This window comes from Channa argus, chromosome 8, assembly GCF_033026475.1.
Source record: "Channa argus isolate prfri chromosome 8, Channa argus male v1.0, whole genome shotgun sequence".
Classification (NCBI taxonomy): domain Eukaryota; kingdom Metazoa; phylum Chordata; class Actinopteri; order Anabantiformes; family Channidae; genus Channa; species Channa argus.
The window spans coordinates 19,608,997-19,633,733 of record NC_090204.1 but is presented as its reverse complement, the minus strand read 5'-3'; the positions used below and the strand labels follow the sequence as shown (position 1 = coordinate 19,633,733).

The 24,737-nt window shown below is 41.6% G+C and overlaps 1 protein-coding gene across 3 annotated transcripts in view; it reads left to right on the top strand.

Annotated features, from left to right (window-relative positions):
- Window positions 1-24,162, top strand: part of ddah1 (dimethylarginine dimethylaminohydrolase 1) — a 57,200-nt gene extending 33,038 nt beyond the window's left edge. For all 3 annotated transcript variants that reach the window (XM_067513091.1, XM_067513092.1, XM_067513093.1), the window contains 5 exons: window positions 6,089-6,188; window positions 7,905-7,978; window positions 12,921-13,040; window positions 18,486-18,629; window positions 21,868-24,162. In XM_067513091.1, coding sequence (XP_067369192.1) covers window positions 6,089-6,188; window positions 7,905-7,978; window positions 12,921-13,040; window positions 18,486-18,629; window positions 21,868-21,984 — 555 coding nt within the window. In that variant the 3' untranslated portion in view covers window positions 21,985-24,162. The remainder of the gene's footprint in view (window positions 1-6,088; window positions 6,189-7,904; window positions 7,979-12,920; window positions 13,041-18,485; window positions 18,630-21,867) is intronic.
- Window positions 24,163-24,737: the final 575 nt, after the last annotated feature.

Sequence of the window (24,737 nt, the reverse complement as noted above, 5' to 3'; positions counted from 1 at the left end):
ATTGCAGCAGTGATCTCAGAGGTTGTCAAATAATTCTTCCAAGAAAAAAAAGAGCTGTTCTGCATGCACTTTAGGCCATCACTTTAATATGTCTAAATCTTCTCTTCGTGCTAGCTACATTTCAGGTAAAGCAGTGATGTTTGATAAGATCTGATTTTCATTAGATCAGTTTAGCCGGGCATGGATGAATTGTTATTCTCCACGAGGTATTTGAGTTTATTGGGCTTTCCCATTGTTTGGACATGGAGGTCCAGTATGTGGAGGTCAGACCCAATAAACAGAGGAGACTGTGCCAAGTGGAGATGTATTTACTGAAGCTCCCTTTGTTTTTCCCCACGTAGGGAGGCTCACGATCATTCTCCACCAACAGCCTCAATCCTCTTGCTTTCCAGCAGTTTTGTAGCCTGCAGCTCTCCTGTATTTGTGGAGCCATCGCAGTGAGCGGTAGCCAGCGGACACATTCTTTACAGCCCTGCTGATTGGTGTGAGCGCTTTATTTGCTCTGGGACAGACTTTGGACTTGTCAAACAGAGTCATATTTCTGTTTATTTTTGCAGCACTTGGGTGTCTTTCTGTGTGAGCATGCACTGCAACCAGCAAGGTGTTACAGTACAAAGGTTTTACACAAGTCACCCATCCTTTGGAAATGTTTCTAAATATTTCCTGATTTCTTTAATTACATATTACACACACCTTCAACAACTACTTTGTTTTATGTACTCCTGCCGGGATAAAGGTTAATTTCAGAGGTTAAATGTGTTATCAAGGAGTTCCACGAGGAGCTCCTATAATAAGCCTGGTTAAAAAGACACATTCATTTAAAATAATGTCAGAGAGCCTGTTACTAAGCTAAATTTGTACAAATCTTAAAGAATGAATAATAATAATAATATTTTTCATTCTTACTGTAGCTTACAAATAGTGTGTGTGCTGTGTGCTGGTCCACAGCTCCCACTACAGTGTCGGGGACCAACGGCATTGATGAGAATGGAAGTCTCTCCAATAGGAACACATGAATACAGGAAGCATGTTCTGGCCTTTCATGAGAACACATTAGGACTCAAATTTAGATCCCTGTACTGAAGCTAATGAACAACCACTAGAATTAATTGCAAGTTTTTGTTTCTTTTAAATGAGTCTCTACACACATTCTATGTGTAAATAAATGAATAGTACAGCAGAACTCTGAGATGCCATTATCTCTTACACAATCTCACTCATACACACACACACAAGTGAAAGCAGTCTGACAGTGCAGTGGGGTTTTGCTGAAACAGCTCTTCTACTCAGGCAAACCGCCAGATCCTTGTGGCACAGGGTCTCCAAGTCTGCTACTGTTAACTGTGGATGCCTTCACATTGACCTACTTCTCAACATTTATGTAATCCTAAAGCTGATGGGGGTGTCATGGGCTGGTTAACCACAGGTATGTTCCGACATACACCAAGGATTTGTTTTGATAATGCAAACCACAGAGGGTTTGTTTTCTCTTGGCTGCTGATAAATGAGTTGATGTCTTTTATACTTTTGGTGAAAAACCCTTGCAGTTAGTTGCCTTTAGGAATGTGCCATTTGACCACCAGGCCTCCTTAGTCGACGTACACCACATGCACCCACCTCTGGGATTCCTGTATGAGCGATCTGTGTGATATTTGTGGTTTGTGTTCCCCTCAGAGAGACTGGGGGAAAATCCTTAGGGACTGGTTCTCCAGTGTTTGTGCTTCACAATTTTGGATTAATAGTTTTTTCTTGGTGCATTATTTGTGTGTTGATGCATAGGATGATGGTCGAGTGCCCTCAAATGCAGTCATTGTTCCCATTCATTACTCAAGGGGGTTTTTGAGATTACGGCTGCATTAGGCCTCTGATATCTGTTACAATCATTAGCTGTAGACCGGACGTCCAACCAGAGCTTCAGCTATGATGCACTGTATTACTACTCAAGCTTGTGCCCACATGTCAGTACAAGCAATTCACTTTTTTTCCCTTTCTTATTGCTTTTTATGTTTTTGAGTCCTTTTGGCTTCCACAGAAGGCTCTTGGGGGAGGCACCACTCAATGCACATTGCTTTGCGACAAACTGCTAGAGAATTCTCTGTGTGGCTCAGCCCATGCTACACATCTTTAAAGTGTTTTCAAGCTCCCTGTTGTGTGTTAGTCTTCAACTTTAATCAACTTTTGTCGACCCAGTATCTAGCTAGCCTGTTTGTAGACATACAAAAAATAGCTGTTAAACATGTGTCTGTTGAATATTTAGATATTTCAGTCCTAAAAGAAAGGTGGATATGGAATATGTCTTGAGATGAATGCTAATTATGCCCCCTGTCTGCTAGATGTTTAAATAGGCAACTATTGGCGAATACTTTTGCTTTTTAGACTTTGTACTGCAATGTTATGTAAGTGTGGTGTTTGCAGCTTGTAACTGCCTCATGCATCATGTGCCAAATATTCTCAAACTGCAGCTGATAAGTGTCATTTAAAAAGGTTGACCCTCCTTGCGTGTGAAGCTCGGAGGAATGCTGTATCCCCATTATGTTGGAGCGTGGGACTGCGTCTCCTGGTGTGGGGAGGCTAGGATGACCTTCAGGAATGCTATTGTTGTGTAGTCGATTCCCTTTCCAAATGCACTGTGCTCTATCAGACCAACGGTCCTCTTTAGCAGAATGCGATATCCACGGGTACCGGGGCGAGAGAAGGGGTCCATAAAAAGGCCCAAATAAAAGGCTATTCTCTCTGCTCCGTCTCCCCTGTCCTGTGCTGGAACGGCAGGAATGCGGCAGGCAGACCGACTGGCCCTTAGAGCCTTCAGCCCCTAATGAATTTTAAAAGGGCTTTTTCATTCAAAGCAGGGTGCTGGCTAGCAGCATGTCGCCTGGCCAAGTACTCAGGGGGAAAAGGAGTAGAAAGGACAGGAATGGAGAGGAGCACAGGAGGGTTGGATGGAGAAGAGAAGGAGATGCTGGCAAAGCGAGTTGGCACCCAGGTAGGGTGGGGTATTGGATGTCCCTCACAGTGAGAGATAATGGGGCACTCTGCATGGGAAGCCACTGTAGGAACATTCTTGACCCCTACACGGGGGGCAAAAGAGAATGGAGCGAATGGGAGAGACAAAGGAGAGTGAAGGAGGAGACGACAAGAAAAAGAGACAGATGGGGAAAGGGAAGCTACCCTGACCCACTGTACCGTACATTCATGAAAGTGGTATCAGTCTTCTCATGAAAGCGAATACACAGATGTCCCAAAACGCATAACTTGTCCTTTAAATGGATGGACTTTATTTCCTCTAAATGCAGTGTGAACTGTACGATGAGGCTGCTGAACCTATCGCAACTTTAAATGCTTTGAGTGCTTTCAACTATAGCAAAACACATAACTGAGCATTCATGATAATACTGAAGATGGCTAAAGAAGGAAGGACTCTTTAAAGTCTGCTACAACTGCCTGTTTACACTGAATGTTTTTCTCAAAGGGTGGATAACATGGGTGTGACTCCAGGCAGACAGTGCAGCACATATGGCAAACAGACCAAGTTACAAGGTTCGGTTGCTTTTTGACACAATTTGACAAACTTTGAGACAACGATCATATCAATGACCCCATGGTTAGTGCACAACCTGATGTACTCCTTAGCTTCAGCTGCCTCCTCCTTTTCCCGAACCGATGATTGTGGACAATGTGGTTTCCTGTTGTTGTTGTTGTTGTTGTTGTCCTCTTGTTTTCCCCAATGAAGACTTTGCTCCAAAGACAACCCATGACCTCAGGAACGCGGTCCAATTAGGAATCGTTTGGAACGAGATCAAGCAAAAGATGTTTATAGGACTTTGTATCTGTGTGATGTTACTTGGTCCAAATGCCTTTTGGGTTTATTGGGGACCTTGAGTGAATGTTTTGGAGTACAAATTGAAATGGGCCGCTTCACCATAGAAAAAAATATTTATGCTGATTACTCTTGTTGCCACTTGGCCAAAAAAAGGCTTAAGCCCATGCTCATCAATCCCAAAGGCAATGGGATGATAAGATGATGTCGATTTAACGAACTGTAAACATAAGACCATTACATCATCACACCGTTTCTTCTGTGATACCACAAGTGGTCATTTGGTACCAATTCATTACATTTTTTTTTCAAAGGGTTGATGTAGTTTTTCCTACACTAGCTTCTTTCCTTTGTTGTCTCCATCTCATTTCCCATGTGTAATAATTTTCTCGTCCAAACACATGAGCTGAGGTTTTCACATCCATGTGGCGAAGGAGCCGAAATGATGCTCCGCACCACACGTAAACACAGCAGACCGGGCAGATGCCATGCTGTTTATGGATACGGGTCATTACATTTCAAATGGCGTGGGCAAACTAAACACACTTAGGGTCAGATCAGCACTTGTTATGTTAGAGGAAATACCAGAGAGCTGAGGTAAAAAGCGCTGCCTCATGCACTCTGGCAGATTCCCGGGCAGACAACCACTGTGATAACAAAGACTCCAGAGGCTCCACCGTGCAGTGGGCAAGTTAAAAAGGGAAAAAGGAGCCACATGTAATGACAACATAGTGTTAAACAGAAGATTTTAAATGTGTTTGGCCCAGTTGAGAGCTCCACTAACAACCGTCAAACAGAATCAGCTTTACAGTTTTGTTGTGCACATCGGGCCTGTGGCGGGCACAAGCATCCACACAGGAATTTGGTGAAAATGTTTCTGAATTGACTCATTTGGGGTTTCTTCAGATGTGATGAATGGGCAGTGGTGCAGGAAGAAACTTTGATGGGACCTGCTAAGACTCTCTAGCAATGACACGCAATGACAACACATGACTTGAATAAACATCAAAAGCACAAGTTCTCATCAAGCATCTGGATTGTCTTCTTCCTCAGAACATGACTCAACCTTCTATTTGCCGCCCAACATTTCTACAAACCGAACTTAAATACAAAGCAGAGGGCGCCTCAGCGATGCCTTTGCCTTGCGAATGCAAAAACAAAACCAAAAAAAAGGCAAGAGATTAACTGCCATCCTTAGTTAATTTGCCGCACACTGTTGCTGTTTAGACTTTTAAGAAACCACTAATGAATTTGTGAATCTAGCTGCTTGGAAGCACGACGTGTTCCTCCTGGTTATCAAAGGCAGGAGGATGAGCAGAACGCTGAAAAATGCTGTTGTGGTTGTGAGCGATTGGGTCAAGAGGCCATTTAAAAAAAAAAAAAAACAGACATTCAAGTTAAAAACGAAAGAAAACAGTAGCATCGCTGTGTGTGTACAGTTTTGTGTAGGATAAAGGACATTTGTGTGTTCATATGCAGGCCTCTATTACTTTATCTGAGAAGTGCATGGCTGTCTACCTGGATGACCTCATGGTTCGGCTTTCCGCAAATGAAGAGACGCTTTGTGTTTGCCAAAAAGCACAGTCTGAGGTCATAGCGAGATAGGGCTTGTGGAAACACTCGCTAACATGACTGGCCTTGGAAACAGTTCCCTCAGGAACCCCAAAAACAGGACGGTAAAAATCACACTGGGCGGTCAGACAGGAGAGCAGATCAGCCGAAGTTCAGCCAAAAACAGATTTGCTCTTGCCTCAAATTTCAGGTTCAGCAGAGAGGACGTGCAGGTGAAATGTGGATTTTTCCATCCCGCGAATGCATTTCATAATATATGCTAATGACAAATGACCTAGAAAGGCAGCAGAAGAGGGGGATTTTTTTTCTTTCTCTTGATCCTTCAGCGTAGCTATTTTGTACAGTCACTGTCTCGTAAATGGTTTTATGTCCTTCCTCCAAAATGACATAATTTCACAGCTCATTTAAATGATGTCATCGAAACCCCGTCGGAGAGAGGTTTCGTTTCCTTGTGGTGGTACAATGAAACTGTACCTGGGTCATGATACACGCTGGGCCAGAAAGAAATCTTCTGAAAATCCTCAAACTGATTTTCATTAGTGTGTTTACAGATGTCTGATTAGAATTGGATCATATCACAATATTCCCGAGGGTCGGAAATACTGGTGGTTTAATTGTACTTAATCATAATTCAGTTGTTTGTTCAATATCAGCAGATGTTTTAAAGGGAGTTTCTTTTTCTGTGTGTGTTTATTCCAGACGGAGGCAATGAAGGAAGCTTTGAAGGATTTGAATCTGAACATTGTGGAAATGGCCGACGAGAACGCCACGCTGGATGGAGGTGATGTGCTTTTTACAGGTAGGTTACACTGTCCCCGCGCTCACTGTGTTTGATTAATTGTCCATTAGCTTTCACATGGCCACTGTGCAGCTCAGCAGCCTGAGGCCATTATGTTTATTATTCACACTAAACACACGATACACACACTCACACAGTAGAGCCAGTGCAAACAAGATCGTTTACACACAAAGAGACGAGCATCCTGCATTTTAGTGACCTGAATTGCAAGACATTTACTTTATAAAACTTTCTAAATAATTTATTATAGATCAATAAATCACAACCTGATTCTGACACTGAAAACGACCTATGTATATAGTCATACAGACAAAAAACAATGATGCGATGGGCTTATTCAGAGTTTTCCTTTTTTTCAAAAACCAGAACTCTGCTTCTAACTGGGTCAACAGGTAACAAATATTCCTTTTACATGCTTTGATGCTTTTAGTTGGATTTTCCTATGTGGACTGCTTTTAAGTCATCCAGCCAATGGTCAAATAAAATGACTAGCGTCAGCTTGTAGAATAAAGTCTCTGGTTTGTGTGAGCAACTAAACAAAAATCCTTGTATGGTTTCAACCTTGGCAGCTTGAATGCATGAAGGCCATGATGTGTTTCCCTCCTTTAGATTTTTGTGAATGGCCATGAATACAGCAGAAATGCTCCAGCTGGTCTTTTAATGCCAAAATGTCTCACACTGTATATGACACTAATTATCACGCAATAACTTTTAAAAGCTGGAAAAGATGTAGATGGGTGTTTATTAAAAATCCTCGGTCTTTATGTGTTTGCCAAATCAAGACAACCAGTCGTATATTGTTGCTTACATATTGCACTTCAAACTAGAGAACCAAGAGAATTATTTTCCGCTGCCCGGCAATATTCCCTCAAACTTTGTGGACATTAAATGACGTAGTTATAAACAGGAAACACCAGAGAGCAGTGAGGTAGCAGAGCCTGAGTTTCTGCAGCTTTAGCTCACAGACAGTTGACTAAGCAAGCGGACGGTTGCGTGTCTGTGTTTTGGGATCCTCCATGCAAACATTCTTCTGTGCGGCCTCACTGACCTGGTGCCTCACCGTACTATGCAGAATCCCCCCCAAAAGTAATCTGTAGCAAAAACATGGTGTACCATACTCCTGGTCAGATCAGATCAGCAGCACTCCTGCTTTCGCCGCTGGCCACTTACTGCTCTGCCATCAGGTGATAAACCTGATAAAGGCTGAGAATCCAGAACGTGGTGGTGTGTATCAGATTTTCTGTGCGTACTGTCAGAGTCGTGTGAAGAAATGTGGGTCAGTGCTTTCTACGCTGTGCAGACCTCGCGAAAAAAAAGCACAGTACACCTAATTGGGTTTCTAGACACTGGCTCTGTGCTTCCCAGCTGAAATGGGTTTCACATGGCAGAGCTAGAAACATTTCCTGTTGGCAGGGCCCTGGCTAACAGCTCATTTTGTAAAAGCTCAGCAGCTACATTAAGAGCCCATCCCAGTGCTCAGTGCTGCGGCAGCCTTGCCAGGCATTCAGGACTCATTTTGTGCCCCACCACACTGACCACAGCCTTTCTCACAGTCCTGCATAAAGCACTGCACTGGCTGAGTGTTCAGCTACTGTAACTCCACAGCCTCACTTTACTTTCAGACTTGCAGAGACCCCTAGAAAGATGTGTCTGAAACACGTGTATGTTCAAAGATGTTTGCTCACATAACTCTCTGGCTTCTGATTCTTTGTACAGGTCGAGAGTTCTTTGTTGGCCTTTCCAAACGGACCAATCAGAGAGGAGCAGAGATCCTGGCAGATGCCTTTAAGGTGTGTTGTAGTCCATAAAAGTAAAGCTGCTTCGATGGAAAAATTACTCTATACACAATTTAAATACAAGTTTATGTCTGACATTAAAAGTTTACAACCGTGCATTAATTTATTCTTGGCCCGTTAGAGGCAATGTGAACTGCAAATGTTAATTTTCTCATTCCTTTTGGTTTTGCAACTGGACTGGGTTCATCATTTATTTGTCCCTGTAGACATCTGTTTCACATTTTACATTGAAAAATATGGTTTAGACCTGCTTTATTAAAAGCAGTATCACATCTTTTGAATCAGAAATACTGAGGTTGTGTTTCTTTTTCTTCTGTGTGTCTGCAACATTCACTCGATAACATCCAGTTAGGTTTATCAAAGTCTAATCAATCATCCGTATGAAAATGTAGAAATTCATCTCATCACTTGTAAAACTGTAAAACAGACAGAAATAAGACAGAAATATACTTTTTTGAATACACAGCCACAGCTTCCTCCTTTTTGTCTCTGAAATGGTTAAAAGGCCACAAGCCTGCAGACATCACAAACAGGAGAGAAGAAGAAAAATATGTGATCAATCATAAAAGCTTCAGGCTGGGAAGATAACATCATCACTTCATTCATCTTGCTTTTCTCATTCTCTTCCACCTCCCTTTCTCTCTAATTCCATTTGTCTCGCTCTCTATCTCTGCCTCACTGCAGCCTCTCCCTTCTCTCTATTATATCCGTCCTTCATCCATCCACCTCTGCCTACATTTCCTCCTTCACTGGATTCACTTTGCTCGGCTCGTTGCACGTCTGATTTTTGGACAGTGTCAAGGCTATTACATAGTCTTTGTGCACTATATACAGCTCTTCTAAACAAACATTCTGCATATAGAGACACATTTCTGGATGAAATGAAAGTAAAAAAAATACAGTAAATGACATTGGTATGTGTATATTTTATAAACAACAACACAAATAGTCTCAAGAAACCAGTTGTAGACCTATTAAAAAGACCAACCAAAGACACACTCTTTTTCAAAGTACAATTAAAAAACAATTTAAACTCTGTTATTCAGTGCTCTGAGATTATTAATGGATGCACTGTAAAGAGTACCAGTGGCCTCAGGTGGCTCTGAGGCCTGCAGAGCTCTGCCACCTCGCTGCAAACTTATTAAACAGGCACTTGACACTGATTAAAACAGCGATTAGGGAGGTGAAACACCTCGTAATTTATTTTGAGGATGCATGTAAGCTCTCATTTCATAATTAAAGCAACCTGTCCACTGCCGTGTTGACAGATTTTTGGACGAGTGCTGTTAGTGGGGGGGAAAGTATTTCTTACAGTTCTCATTTATTGCTGAGAACTTATTTTGTAATGGGGAAAATAAATGACTTTCATTTGAATGAGTCATTAGTTAATACTCAAAATACTGTATTCATCACTAATCATATTATCAAATTTATACTAATTGTTTTCTGTCAAGAAGTCTAATCAAAAGACCTAAATGAAAAAATGAGTAGGATACTGTAAAGTGCAGTTACTCTCCTAAAAAAAATAAAAAAGTAATTCACTATAGCAAGTATTGCTTCACTTTCCCTACTAAAATCTAAGTTCTACAACTGGTACATGCTTTAAAATGTATTTAAAGTACAAAAACTCCACTGAGAACACAATGTATCATAAGCAGTTTTGAATGTATTGCTTTTGATAACATCAATGTACATGTCTATTCCCGATTTGTTCAACAGTTATTCTCAAAGTTCTCAAAATTTTCTAGTACCAAGCTACAGATTTAAAATTACCTAGGTGGGTTTATCAGGTGATAAAGATGAAGCTGATTTTAACCACTTTGTGGACTGAAGGGGTCGTTCATCCATAATAATAGATCTGTATTTACTAGGTGATTATATTTTAATCTACATCTGCAAAAAGTGACCAGTATCCAAAGCTGTGAAATAAATTTAGGGGCGTAAACCGTGCAGTACTTTGTTTTAATTGCAGTGGAGTAAAAGTAAACGTACTATGTGTTTTTACCCTGTTTTCCTCTCGATATCTCTGAGGCGTGGCCCGACCTTAATAAGCCCTCCTGTGACGGAAACTTGTCCAACGGGATACATTCAGAAAAATATCCCAAACAGCAGTCTTGCTTCGGGGAGGATTTAGGCATGTAGCCCACAAAGGGTCAGCGCGTAGGTCACAGACGCAGACTGATCCTATCTATCTTGTTTACTGTTGTAATGTGAAGTCTCTTACTGCAGGTTTATGTGTATTGTTTTTGGATTTGCTCTGAGAGACCATGACAAAAGAGAAATTTAGCTGAGTCAGTCTGAAGTTCAGAGGTGGGTCATGGCATGAGGAGTTGAGCACATTACGGTAAGCTGACTGGCCCTTATTGTAGTGCTTCCATCTTCCCATCTGTGTCTGATTTGCATTCCTCATTACAGATCCCTCTGTGTTTTCTGTTATCTTTGATAAGACGGGACTTAATGATGCATCTCTGGCAAACTACAGAAGGAAAAATCACTTGTGCGTCCATTATTGTTTTTTCCGTTTCTTTATCAGATGAATTCCTCTTATCACTGTTTTTTTTTTTCCTTTCATTACGAAATGAAGGAGCATGCTTTTGCCAGGTTGGTTTGGCATCCAACAACTATGTACAGATGTTGAAGCTTGCTCTTTATGGTGCCTGCAGAGGCCAAAGTAACTAAATCCGTTTGTTCAGGAAGTGATACAGAGGGGATGCGATTTCTTTTCTGCTATAACCAACAGGTGTCAAGTTTGTACTAATGAGACACTATCTTAGACCTCAGTAGGGAAGCTCTACTGTACATCTGGGTTAGTCAATAATGACTTATCAGGCCACCATGTTACAGTACATCAGCATGTAAGCAAAGATGAAAAGGAACTCCCATAGGATTTGTCTTGATAAGTAAAATAGAATGACTCATATTTCTAATTTTGCACTGCATCAAAACTTCCTATTCATGGATAAGGAATGAAGAAAGGTCAGATTACATAATCCCCAGTTGCCCGGCTGGATCTTCTAAACAAGTGCCAAGGAAAGAGTTCAGAAAAACATTGAGGATTGGGTAATTTTAGTTTTTCGCCCGATGAGCTGCCAAGTGCCGATACTGTTGTTCAGTCAAAAGAACAATTTGAATGAATTATAGCACTTTAATGATGCAGTGTAAACATTGACCTGAAAAGTGTTAACATACTTAAATGGGAAAAGAGTGTAATGATGGAAAATTTACAAAATACTTGATAGGATTTTAGGATGTTAAGAGCTACGGTGTTAAACACCATTCAAAACATATTGTGCGATTAGAAAAACACATGGGTGTCAGTTGGAAAAGGTATTGATATGGCACATGTGTTCACGTATTCAGGAAGGGAAAAGTCTCGGAAAATTCGTCTCATATGATATCTCATTCAAAGTACAGCTCCGTATCACTTCGAGGGTTATAAATCTCGGTAGGGCCCAACTGTGGCTTTAGCGGTTCTCAAGAGGCTAACATATGTCTCTGCTGTCACTGAGTCCCTTTATCAAAATTTCCATCAATCATGTTAAAAGTGGGAAATTCTTCAAGTCCAGTAAATCAGAAACAAAACAAAGTCGGCGATCAAATAATGTTATTACGGCAGAAAATGCAGTAATTCTTCAAATAGTGACTCCAGGCTTTAATTCTTGCAAACGGGGCTTTCAACTGGCATTTTTTATGAAGGCCCCAGTCCAAAATCAGCGGTTAAGGACTATACTGTGTGGCTCTTACTCAGTGCTGTGCATACGATCCTATCCGGTACTAAAATGGAGCATGAATCAATCACTGTGCATGGCTGCTGTTATTCTAAAAGTTAAGAGATTTAAAGGCTCTGAAAATGTATTTTATTACTGATGAGGTTCTGTTCTGCTATGTATCAATGCTAATAGGGTTTTTTTGTTTTGTTTTTTTAATGTGGCCTGGTAGTTCAGTGGGCAGAGTAGCAGGGTGGGATGCAAGAGTTAACAGGTGTAAATCCCAGCCTGCCCACCAGGTGTGTCCCTCTGAGCTTGCTCCCCTGAGGGGGGGGTGGGGGGATTGGGTTAAGTGCTGAGAAAGAATTGTATTGTAACGTGTACGTGTAATAAGTGCTCAGTGACGATAAAGGTTGTTTCTTATTTTAATTTGGATTTTTGCTTTCTCCCACTGGTTTGAATTTTACACGTGTTACATAATAGTTCAGAACAACCATTCAAACAACATGTGATGACAGTTGTTGTGTTGTTTGCTTACGTTGCCATGAATCTGATCAAATGATTTCCAAACAGTCCCGATCGTGTGTTTTTCCAGTGTTTGACTTTGTTTTTTACGTAGTCATGAATTTATACACAGCACCAACATGAGATATAGGTATGTTTTTATATATAGCCACAGAAAGTCTTTCCAATCGGACTCTCACATGTTGCTCTGTAATCTCCCCGGGAGCCATCAGCTCACTGACATCATCTCCCTGACACTCCTGCTGTTACCCCCCCTGAGCTGTCTAATACTTTATTTAAAGGCCCTCTGAGAACCCGTTTAATGATGCCACACAAACCACTTTCATGCACTTTCTTTTTTTAAAGGCTATATATCACATTATTTCATTTCCACCAAATGGAGCTGTAACATTTTGCTGTAGATGCCTAACACTGAAGATAATCGTGTTATGAAGATCTTATGATATTTTATTCACCCACATTTGGATAGGAAAAATTTTTCTTGTACAGCTATACACATATCACCACAGCTTATTTATTGTTGCTTTGCATTAAAGTTTGATGGAATTACTGTGGAGAAACCGTGTCAGCAGCTGAAGAGCCAGACTATTATCTCTTCACACCATAAACCTGAAGTGTTCTACCTCACTTCTACAACAGTTTGGGCCTAGAGAGGCACCACTGAATATTATTTAATTATTACTTGATGGGATTGTGTTTTGCAGGACTACGCTGTGTCGACTGTGCCTGTGCTGGAAGGGCTGCACCTGAAGAGCTTCTGCAGCATGGGGGGACCGGGCCTCATTGTCATCGGCTCCAGTGAACCAGCACAGAAAGCCCTCAAAGTATGGAGCCTCCGTATGTGTGTGTGTATGTGTTGTACGTTCTGGAAAAGCATCGTCCCCTTGCTAAGATTTCCACAGCTGTAGTCATGGAAACGGTTGAATCTGTGATTTCACAGATTCAACCGTTTGCTATGACGCAAATTGACGCAGCTGATTCGTTTTTTTTTTGTCTTCAGTTGACTCTTGGCTCGGTCCTGTTGGTATGAGCCTTTTTCCCTCTTGTTCTGCAAAGTATTCAGCAAGAATAACACTACAAGACAGGACATCACACATGTTGATTCAGAACAGACTCTGTTGCGTACATGTCGATGGCCGCTTCCCACTAGCGAGCACATTGAAACCACCTGTCACCTTAATCCTTCCTCATTAATTCATATTCTCAGCTAATCTGTGGGGATTGCCCCTGGCGCCCATACAGCAGCTTCAATTACAAAGGCATTGTCCTTCCATTAAACAGCTTGAGCTCATTATTGGATAAAAGGCTTCTGAATTGATCGGGGGATCATCACGGCATTAGATACCCGGGGGACGCTGAAGGACTCGGCATGACAAAGACGCAGTTTCCACCCCTGACAGAGACCGATTGTCAATTTCACAGAGAGTAATAAATCTCAGCCCTTCCCTCTGCTGGAATTATCCTTAAAACTCCCAAACATCATCAAATGAGACTGTGTGTGTGAACTATGTTGGCGGCACACATGGCAGAAATACAGTGAAATATGTAATATCATATTTACACAGCACAGACACACATGCAGTACATCTAATTACAAAAGTATGGAGACCTCGACTCACGAGCACATACACCCTTGGCCTTGACGGATCCTCTCTGGCAGAGCTTTTCTCTTGCCTCCTAGTATGATATCTCCCCCTGCTGGTCCAGGCACACAGGTTACTTCCAGTAATGGCAATGTCACTTAGTATTACTCGGGGGGGCAATTATAACCACACCATCAGATAGCCGGTCTTAATGAGGTAATGAAGTACTAGGTTGGACCTGTTGAGTTATTGACCTGTTAACATATTTGCACTGCCTTGTATGCAGAAGAAGCTCTGCACAAATAATGTGCTGATGCATTTCATGTTCCAGCACTGGCTCATTAAGATTCCTGTCTGTTTGATAACCCCGGTAATTAGCTACTGGAGCGATGAGTGGCTGTTAGTGAGACTTTTAACGATTGCTCACTTTCTAATTACGGCTTACGTCACCCTCTCTTGCAGCAATTAGCTCCTGTTTTAAAGGACTTATAACAACCCTGGCTTTGTAATTAAGTAATTTTCTCTTTGTGTGGGGGAGTCGGATCCGATGAATGCCGCTTTAAGGATTTCGGAGAGCTTGTTTTGGACGCGAATGCAGCTCTTATGGCAATGAGGCTCGTTGTCTGCGTAGCCTTCGAAAAACACACTTTGTACAAATTAAAGTTGGAGCCCAGCTAATTCCACTTGTCTTTAGGGAGCTGAAATTTACTACTGTAGAATGTTTACTGACAAGAGGGAGGCTCTGACCTGTTTGGTTTAAGGCGTGAGAAAGTATAGAAGGTCTGTACTGTATCTCACTGACATCTGCTTAATGAGGCTGCTTACGTTTCACCCCGTCTGTTCATCGGAGATTTCTTTAACTGTGATGCATAGAGCTCATAACGTGTGGTTATGTAGACCTCCCGTCCATGTTTAGCCCTTCCTAGGATTAGAATGCCCGTTGAACGGATGGATTTCGTCATGCATCTGCCACTTTCACTGCTGCGCAGGCAAACTCGTGAGGTCACCGTCCCAGAATATCACCTCTGCAGCACCCACTCCCTGTTCACACACTGCTCCCTTTTTAGCTAATTATTCACCGCCTTTGCTCTGCCCTGTCTGATTCATCGTGAGGTCATCGCTCCCTACTGGTGAGGGTCTGATGTTCATCTGAAGGGTGATGAACATCACCCCTGATGACATCAGTGCCATCAGATGACATGTGTAAATAAATGGCACTAAACCTTCCTGACTTCCTTATATTAAAATATCTCTCTTCCTCTAGCTCAAAAATGCCTCCAGATGACATCACTTGGTGGAACCCTCAGTTCAGATTATGTCATCTTGTTGCTCATACTATTCCGGTTGTAATTGTGGTCAACCTGCTTTTTAAAGCTTCTCCAGATGACATCATCTGAACTCCTAATAATGCAAAATTCCTGTGGGTGATGTCATCTAGAGGAGTTTTTCAGCTAGAAGCAGAGAAATATCTTAATGAGGGGAAGTCAGAAGGAAGTTTAAAAGCATCAATCTACATTTGCACCCTCAACTAAAGCCACAGAGCAAGTTGAAAATTGGTGAAGTCGCCCTTTAAGTTGATACTGCCAGAAAAGGTGGTTCCAATGTTTTGGCCCACTCATTCATTTTAAAACAAGGAAATCATCATAACCAGCCCCAATGACCTAAAAACTCGATCCCAAATCAACATTACTACCTACTGATATTAATCCTACTCCATCCTAACCATCATCAAATCGCTCACTCTTAGTTTAATTACACTTGCAGAGAGGAAACCGTTGTTTGATTGGATCAGTTTCAACAACAGCCATTAAATTTTAAGCCTTTATTGCTAACAACAGGATTCTAGTTGAGCCTGCTACGTGTTTATATTCTAATTAGGAAATGTTAACACAAAGTGCAGCTGTGGAGATTCAGAATCAGTTTTTAGTGGCCAAGGATATTTGCACATGCACGAAATTGGACTCCTGTTTCTTGGGGCTCTCGTCGTACTTGTACACGGCAGCAATAACAAGGAAATGTGAGTGGCATTAGTTTTTTAGTGGGCTGCGGCCATGAAGCCGTAGGCGAGGGACTCTGCACTCAATTGCATCAACACATCCAATGTAGTGTTATAACCGCTGTACACACTTTGCGTGATATTTGTTCAAGGCTGCTGCTGCTACTCAATTAAAATGGTTTCATAACTTTTTGTTGTTCAGTGAATTAGCATAATGTTTATTCATAACACTTAGAAGTAAAAACCAATAGGTATCAAACCTCCTTCGCAGTACAGTTTGCAAAAGCAGCCCGATTTTTTTTTTTGTGAAGCTGACTGTAGCCTTGTTTTTTCCTGAGATAATAGGAAAAACATGAAACTCGAATAGTGTTTCAGGGCAGGTTTCTGGATTATGGGATTTTTCTCAGTATTAAGAGTGTATCCTCTCTATCCTCTCTCCTCTCTTAGCCTTCCTTTCTTCCATCCTCATCTTCATCTTCCATTGGAGACCTCAGGGTGCAGCAATACAAACTCCATATAGACCAATATTATTTCCACAGTAAATTGTACGTCATCAACCATAATAAGCATTTATTGTATATCAACAGGAAGCAATTTCTGTCTCATTTCCCCTCTGGATTTGGAAGCAGCCTTGAGAAGGATCTGTTGTGTACACGCTGCTGCTGTTTTGCCAGTGAAAAGAAGTATTGTAAAACTTTTATAGGCTTCCTGGGAAGGATTACTACAATAAGCAGGATAAATATTCCTACGAATGTCCAACAACCAGATTATACTGATGACTGTGGTGGACGCGATCGGGGCCTGTAAATTGTCTGTGTTTTTGTGAACTGGTTGAGGCTGTCATCGCCGCGGGAGGGGGCGGGAGGGGGGGGGAGTGGGTGGGGGTGGGGGTATTACCTTCCAGTAAATATTTAGGTTTAGCAGCTCTGACTGGGCACATTCTACTGCCCAGTTAGCACTCTGTGTATTACCTGGACCTCAGCCACTGTCCAGAAGTAAGTTGCCGATGTGCTGTGGCTTTATGCTTGGTCGAGGATGGCCAAGATGACTAATGGAGACAGTCTGAAACGCACAGGAGACACTAAAGGCCGATCAGAGGCGTATCCCTTTCAGACAAATTCGTGTGGGCAAATATTCGCTTAAAACCGTACATCGACAATGTTTTTATTTGAATAAGTCGTAACTTATTCAGTGTCAACCGCTCAAAACGAACAGCGAATCCCCTGTTTAATGAGTCAGGTGAACATTCTCTGGCTTCGTTTGTGCTTCGTGGCTCAGAACCTTACGCTAAGCAGAATTAAATCTCGCTGCGGGACGTTTACCTGACACCCAGAGTGGTTCTTCCTGTCTGTTTTTTGTTTTTTCACAACAACTGTGAACTGTGGAACAACTGTGATCTTTGGTCGAGTCGACATTTGCTCTCCTCTCTTAATCCCTCTGTGTGTGAGCGGTCACATACACGGACAGTTTATTTTTTTTTTTTCCCCCACTTTTTCCGCCACTGTTATCACATAACACACCCACAAGTGACCCCCCACACACACACACACACCTTATACTCCACCCTCTGGCCCTAATTTAATGTATTCCAACCAAGCACTGTTGCTGCTGCCAGAAACATAAAATGTGTCACTTCCTGTGTGCTGAATAGATTTTTCCCTGGAAAGACAACACATTTGACATTAGGTTGGGTCAGTTGATAACAAATCGTTTTTTTTAATGCACTAAGAATGTGTGCGAGTATTCAATTTATTATGTGAGCAACACATTGCAAAGTTGTCCATATTTGTATAGATGTCACACAGGAAATGACTTTCCCCATTTTACTACACGCCCTCTTCTTTGACTCTGCGGCCGACCTCAGTGGGGAGTGAAATGAAAACGTCTAAAGCCACAAAGCCTGTTGTGCGCAAAAAAAACACCTCCTGTATTTCTAGATGTGTCATCGCATTCGCTCCCAGCCTCCGACCCTGCATGTACGTCAAGCAGACGCCGCACTTCTCGCATTGCTAAAGGTGGCAATTTTATGAGCAAAATCTGACCTGGTCCAAAGAACAGTAATATTTTAACCCTTAGCAGTGACCTGTAGTAGATACGAAAGCCATCTTCCTCATGATGAAAAATGAAAGATGATAGGAAAAGAGGAGCAGTAAAGAGATGGACGAAGGCCTTATCTGGTGAAGATCTCACTCCTCAAAATAACTTTTCTGAATGTTGATGCTTTGGATTTCTATGCGCTCACTTTCCACCTCCCCTCCCTTCTTTGTCTTAGAGAGGTATCCATCCGCAGATGTTCTGCTCATAAACATTAACGGGCACCTGTCTCTCTTCTGGTCATAACATTTCTCCCCCCCCCCCTTCCTTCTTGGCAGCGCCGATGTCTTGTCAGCGTCCCCTCCCCCTTCATCGCACGTCGCACCTTCACCTCTTTTGGATTACATAAATAACATGACATCTGTTGAGAAAGAATGTCTGTCTGCTTCTGTGTTCTCCATTAAGCCCCCCCCCCCAAAACCAGAGTGGTTTGGCCAGCAGAAGGATGCGGTACTGCCTTTGGTATTGTGGTCTTGCTTCTGACTCAGTGTCTGAATAACTGTTTTCTGTCTGTCTGCCTCTTTAAAAAAAAGACCTGTGGACTGTCCGTTTATCTAAATGTCAATTTCTTGTGGGCCCGTTATCTGTGTGCACAGATCATGCAGCAGATGAGTGACCATCGCTATGACAAACTGACGGTGCCCGATGACCTTGCTGCCAACTGCGTCTACATGAACTTGCCGAATAAAGGACATGTGCTTCTGCACTGCACAGCAGAGCAATTCCCAGAGAGTGTCAAGGTACTGTCGAGCTCATTTAACACTCACATACAGTAACTTGGTCTCACTCACACAATTGCACATTCAGTTACAATCTTGAGGTTTTGGTTTGCGAGCAAAAAATAAATAAATAAATAAAAACGTCCAGAAGAAACACAGACTGGTTTAGTGGCTTAGATTTAAGAGCACCGCCCTTTGTTTTTCGCCCTCTGTCCAGACCTTTGAGAAAAACGACTGTCCTGAGAGGGAAAACCTACATAAGCGACATGGTTGTTTTACGCAAGCCACAGTGGGTTAACCACAGCCGTTGCTGGTGCTTTCAACAAAGGAACCTGCAGTTTGATGTAGGGGTTGAATAAAAACAAATTGTCAAAGCTGATCATCAAAATAACTAATAAATAAGTTGTAATCAATACTCTTCAGTACCCTTCAGCTTTATCCATTGTTTCAGCTTGAGAATAACTCAGCACTGTTTCTATACAATTAGGTATAATAATTGAACAAATCCACTATACGTGTGCAGACCCAAACACCAGACAAAGTTAGGAACTAGTTAACATAGAAAGAGCCGGATACTGTATTTCTGTGTTTCTCTGGAGGCCAAAGAGTGTGAATATTAAAAATATTAATTGTCTCTGATAAACCGGGGGGGAAAAAACGCTAAATCAATGTAAATGCTGCTACATTTCTGCAGAATTTATCAATAAGCCACTGTTTTGTTTGGCTTAAAAAGCTGTTTAAATAGTTCAAATTTGTTGGAGATGGGAAGCGATGGAGAGGAAGAAAAGGCATCCTGTCTGGAAAGATTAAATCATAATGGCAAGCAACAGTATTTGTATTAACTAATAATGATAAATACACAGTTTTCCAGTGGCTCCAGGCAAAATCTGCTTTATTAGAAAAAGAGTCTTATTTGGCAAAGCAGCGCTTCTCTACTTACTTACTATGGCAGCAGCACCTTGAAAACGATATAGAATCACTGAGAGAAGTCAGAAAACAGCCCCCGACTCACCAACAGAAAGCCAAAGGAATCCTCACAAGATGGCCACCCGCATGTCCCAACAGATAACACAGCCTGACATCAACTAAAACATGAAAAATACTTTACCTGATAAAGATAAAAACTATGGACTTAGTGTGCCCACATGACCTCGTAGTCTAAAGTCTGTCAACTGTCAAATACCAAAAAATGTCTCTTAACATTTCTTTCAATTGGATAAAGAAACCTCTGTTTGTACTTAAGGATTGTTATGTTGACTTTATTTCAGTGTCCTTCACTCGTGACACTTGTGTGTGCGACTTTCCACAGTAGCTTGACGTGAATGACATGTTATTGTCTCGCTTTGTCCGTTGGGGTTTGGAAGGCCTCGGCAGTAGACGTGTTATTTAGATGCTATGGGGTCACTTCCCATCCCGGCAAGTTGACGTCTTCTCACAGGATTGAGTCCGGCACCCTGCAATCTGCAGAGACAGTGCTCAGACCTCAAGATGTACTCTGTGGTTTAAACCCCAACCTTCGCTGGTTATTTTTAGAAGAAGGAATTCACAAAATTATGCGTCTTTGGACCTAAATCCACAGCAAAGGCTCAGTTCGGTTCCAGGAAGGTTAACTGAGGGAATTTATCTTGAGCATGAAAGAACCTATCCGTGTATTCCATGCTTCCTACTTTGGTAGCAACTTTAAGCAGACTGTTTGAAACAATATGTAAGAAATGAATTTTGTTCTTTGAGTCATGGATTTATGGTTTTATGTTTAGATCCCAAAACAAAAAGCAGACAAGTTCCCAGGTTAAAGAAAGTGGTCGAGCACAAGTAGTAAAATAGAGAAACAGAGAAAGTTTTATCAGTTGAGCAATCGTGACTTTTCAAACAGTAGCTCTACAATCGGTGCACGTTTCCACTCTGCAAGGCTTCTGCTGCTGCCCAAGTCTAAACATTGTCCATCCTAAATGTTTTGAGTCCGGTCGTGAAGTGCGGGGGGGTCATGAGAGAAGATTGGTAGGGCCAGAGGGTGTGGAGGCGGGGCATCTTTAATGGTTAACAGTGGCGTTTGTGTGCACTTTTTTTTTTTTTTTTTTCATCCCCGAAGAACAAGTGAAATGTAACAGCTCATATTGTGAGGGACTATGCCACCACATCCCTCCTTTGCCAACCCAACATCAGCTGCAAGTGATTTAAAAAAAATAAATAAAAAATACTCTTCAGAGGCGGAAATGCTGCGAACAGCAGGGCTTTTAATGATGTTGTTTTGGGGCAGTTATGTAAAAGCACCACCTTCCCTGTGGTTCCCCCTCCCCCACCTCCCCAGACCCCAGGTAGATTTTTATTTTTGTTTTTAGATTAAAAAAAAAAAAGTCCATTTCTGTCGTTCACCTCTTTGCTCCACACTGAAATGAAGTAGAATGATATTTTTTTATTTATAGTAAATTTTCTGTTAAAATTCAAAAGCTTTGACGATCTCGTGCCAACAGGACGTCTTGAGAGCCATTGGACTGCCCATGCAAACGGGACAAAGAGTCGTCATTGCAAGCATGTTAATGCGTTAGTCTTGTTTGCAACAGTAACACGCATTTGTCTTCAGTAGGACAAAGGCAAAAATGGAAAAACAGGACAGAAAGGGAAAGAAAAACCAATAGTGGCATCTGGATCACGTATTGAGTCATGAGATTAGAATTTGTTTAGTTGGTTCCTCTGGCTGTGCCGCAAGCATCGCAGCAGGGTTGAAGTAAGCATTTAAAGAGAAAAATATCCTGGTTTGGAAATCTGGTAGGAAAACACTGGTTTTCTTCAGGAAAATATCCACAGGGTGACAGTAGTTCATGTGGGTCTTTTTCAAAATGCTGCAACTGTTCTCACCCCGATCTTTTTTTTTTTTATTTTGCCAGGAGAGCAGGAAACTTTATTGAATTCCTGTTGTTCCACTTTACAAGTCATGTGCCTCTGCAGGGTTGTAACATGACGGACATGTACAGGTTGGCAATGAGTGAACTTGAGCCTTGCATAGCTTCTACCTTCCAGCTTCACCAATGCACATGATGTTTTCTAAAGGCCTTGTGGTTGTTCTGGCTCAATACCCTGCTTATTGATCTGGCTCCCAGGGGCAGAGATGGGAGGCAGAACTGAAATAGCTGTTGCCATGACAACATGTATTTTGCACTTGATTATTTTTCGAATAAAGACATTTAGCTAGAGAGAAAAATGATTGATTTAAAGCATTGTATTGGTTCGACAATGACCAGCCCAACCATTTCTCGTGCAGGTGTTCGAGAAATTGAAGGACCACATGCTGATTCCTGTGTCCAACACGGAGAAGGTTAAAGTGGATGGAGCCCTCACGTGCTGCTCTGTACTTGTCGACAAGAAGGCCAACATCTGATCGCACTCACCAGGGAGTTCCTCGGTGCACAGTAACCAATCAGCCTGTGCTGTATCCCATCACCAAGGATCCTGAGGATTAACAAATCTCTTTACTTTGGAGATATAGGCAAGTTTGTCAGAGCTGTGATGTAAAGATAATATATTCCTAAACATTTGTATTACATTAAAAGGTCTTAAAGAGCAACTGAATAGTTCAATCAATATAAAAACAGTTGGTTGTCTGTCATTTTTAGGTTATTAAAGTTTGCCTTATTTTGTTCCTTAGTTGGACGCATTCTAACATTTGCTATAAAATAGGTTCGATAATGGCTCATAAATCGTCACCATGCTAAGCCATGATTGATGATATATGTCCTTGACAACTAGTCTGCACACTGAAACCACACTGACTAGAGCACTGGGCTAAACAAATGTTATAGACGTTAGAGAATTAGTTTTTGTTTTTGTCTTGCATAACAATCTGCAATGAAAAGTTTATGCAGTTGGTTTAAACTGATTAAGCTCACCATTCTAACTCTGATTTTATTATTGCGTTTGGTGGATTATATAATGCAAATGTTTTTCATTTCTCAAATTGTATTTTGGAGCGAGGATAGAGAAAACAATTCCAGCAGCGTTTTATACTTGTAACCGAAATTACTGCAGTTTCTTTACCACTGGCACTGAGCAGAATTCATGCCTGTGCTTTATTTCAAAGCCACAAACACACAAATCTTAAAGGATTTTTACTTTTTTTTTTTTTGTTGTTGTTGTTCTGAAAATTCTGTTCTTGTGGACTTAAGCTTTAGTTATGATCAGTGTTGTGCTTTTTTGGGATGCGTTATGATTTTGTGATTAATCTTCTCAGTACTGCCATTGAGACCTGAGGTGCTCTTTAGTTTTTTTTTTGTCTTACTAACCATTGCGACTGATTGTAGCATACTGGAGACAAATTGTGATCCGTAATAATTGCAACCAGCTGAAGAAGCTAACAGTAGCCTGCTAATTTAAAAAAAAAAGGGGCCATCTGTGGCCAGCACTTGGACGCAAACTTAACCTGCAGGACAGATGAAGGTCGTCTGTGTAGTAAATTTACAGTAGGTTTTAATACATTTTATTTACGCTAACACAACACCTCTGCCTATTTTAAGGTCTGCCTACATGGAAAAACTGGACTTTACTCGCGCTGATTGAGTCTAAAGACACTGTAGTTTTTGCACGCCATTGGTCCAACCTGTGTCAGCCTCCTCTGTAACTCCACAACAGAGCATGCTGTGAAACTGACCTATGTTCTACTACGTTCAGGGATGAAGGATGTTGTTGAGCTCTGTTTTAGTGGCCTTATCACTGTAGATGCTGAATTCACGTTCGAGGCCTGTAGATGTTATACACTGTACGCACATCGCCTACTGCATCGCATCAGAAAACTGTTGTTTCTCAGTGTGATTTTGTGAGAAGGTTGAGGAAATTACATCAGGAGGTGAGTCAACCTCCCTCCATAGACGCTTGCATAGGGGCAAGCGGGCAGTGATGGAACATGGAAAGAATTCCTGTTGGGAGGAGAGGATCGTACGCCAGCAAACACTGACCACATTTTCTGTCTGTCGCTCGCTCGCTCTCTCTCAAGTCGTTTTCTCCCACCGTCATCTCTTGCCTCATAGTCGACTCCCGGCTAATTTATGGCCATGATATCATACAGTCTGCCAAAAACTCTAGATGTCATGGCCTGCCATTAACTTGTGACACTGGCAGCATATTTTACAGAAGACAGCTGGATGGATGCAGGGTGATAGCAAAGTTACAGAGCATCTAGTTCTGATTCTCACAGTTTACAAGGCTGAACCTGGCAGGAACAAACTGTCAGCCAAAAGGGTGTAAAGGCAGTTTTAGCCAATTTGTGCAGTGTCCACAATCACCCTTTGGCTGAATATGTAGCTCTAAGGCACTGTAACCTTTTCCTACCTCTGCCTCAAAATGGAACTAAGACATTTAGGCTGAATGTGATTAACTGCTCCTGAAACAGTGTGCTGACTTCGACTGCTCTTATTTATCCCATTACTCATTCCAGTAGTCACGATGTTGTCATTGTTTGAACTCGGGTCTCTTGGTTTTCGTTCCAGTTGAGTCATAATCAGTTGGTTCTTCTTAAATTGAGCTTTTCCTCTACTTCGAGTAATAAATTAACAATAGCACCAAGCTGTGTGGTACTTTTTTTTTCTTTTTTTAATTAAAAGTTATTACATTTTTAGGCATCATCTTTGAAGTCAAGGTTAGTGGGTTTCATTATGTACAACAAAATAAAAATTGTGAACCTGTTCCAAAAGGTGTGATCCGTCTGTTGTTCTCTGCTGCCACCTTGTGGCAGAAAATTGTAAAACAAAAAAAAACTTGCACTTGGTTACTGCAGAGTATAGTGTCAAAGTGAGAGCTGCCATATAGCAAGCTGCTCAATTCTACTGCTTTCTAAACACTCACCTATGTTGCAGTTTAACATGTACTATAAAGTCCAAATGTTCACAGAGCGTGAACTGAATACATGAAGTGTTTTAATGTTCATTGCAAAAAGTTAATGTAATGCACAGATGGGTGACGAAGGAAAAAATCTTCGGACTTACTTTTACTGTTCTTTGGTCTGTAATGACCACACACACACAAAGGAAAAATTACAGGGAATAAGGAATTATTTGAGTTTACGTACACCTCTCGTCCATGTCACCTGCCTTTAGAAACATTTAAAGTTCAACAAAAGTTATGCACAACACAAATGAGTTA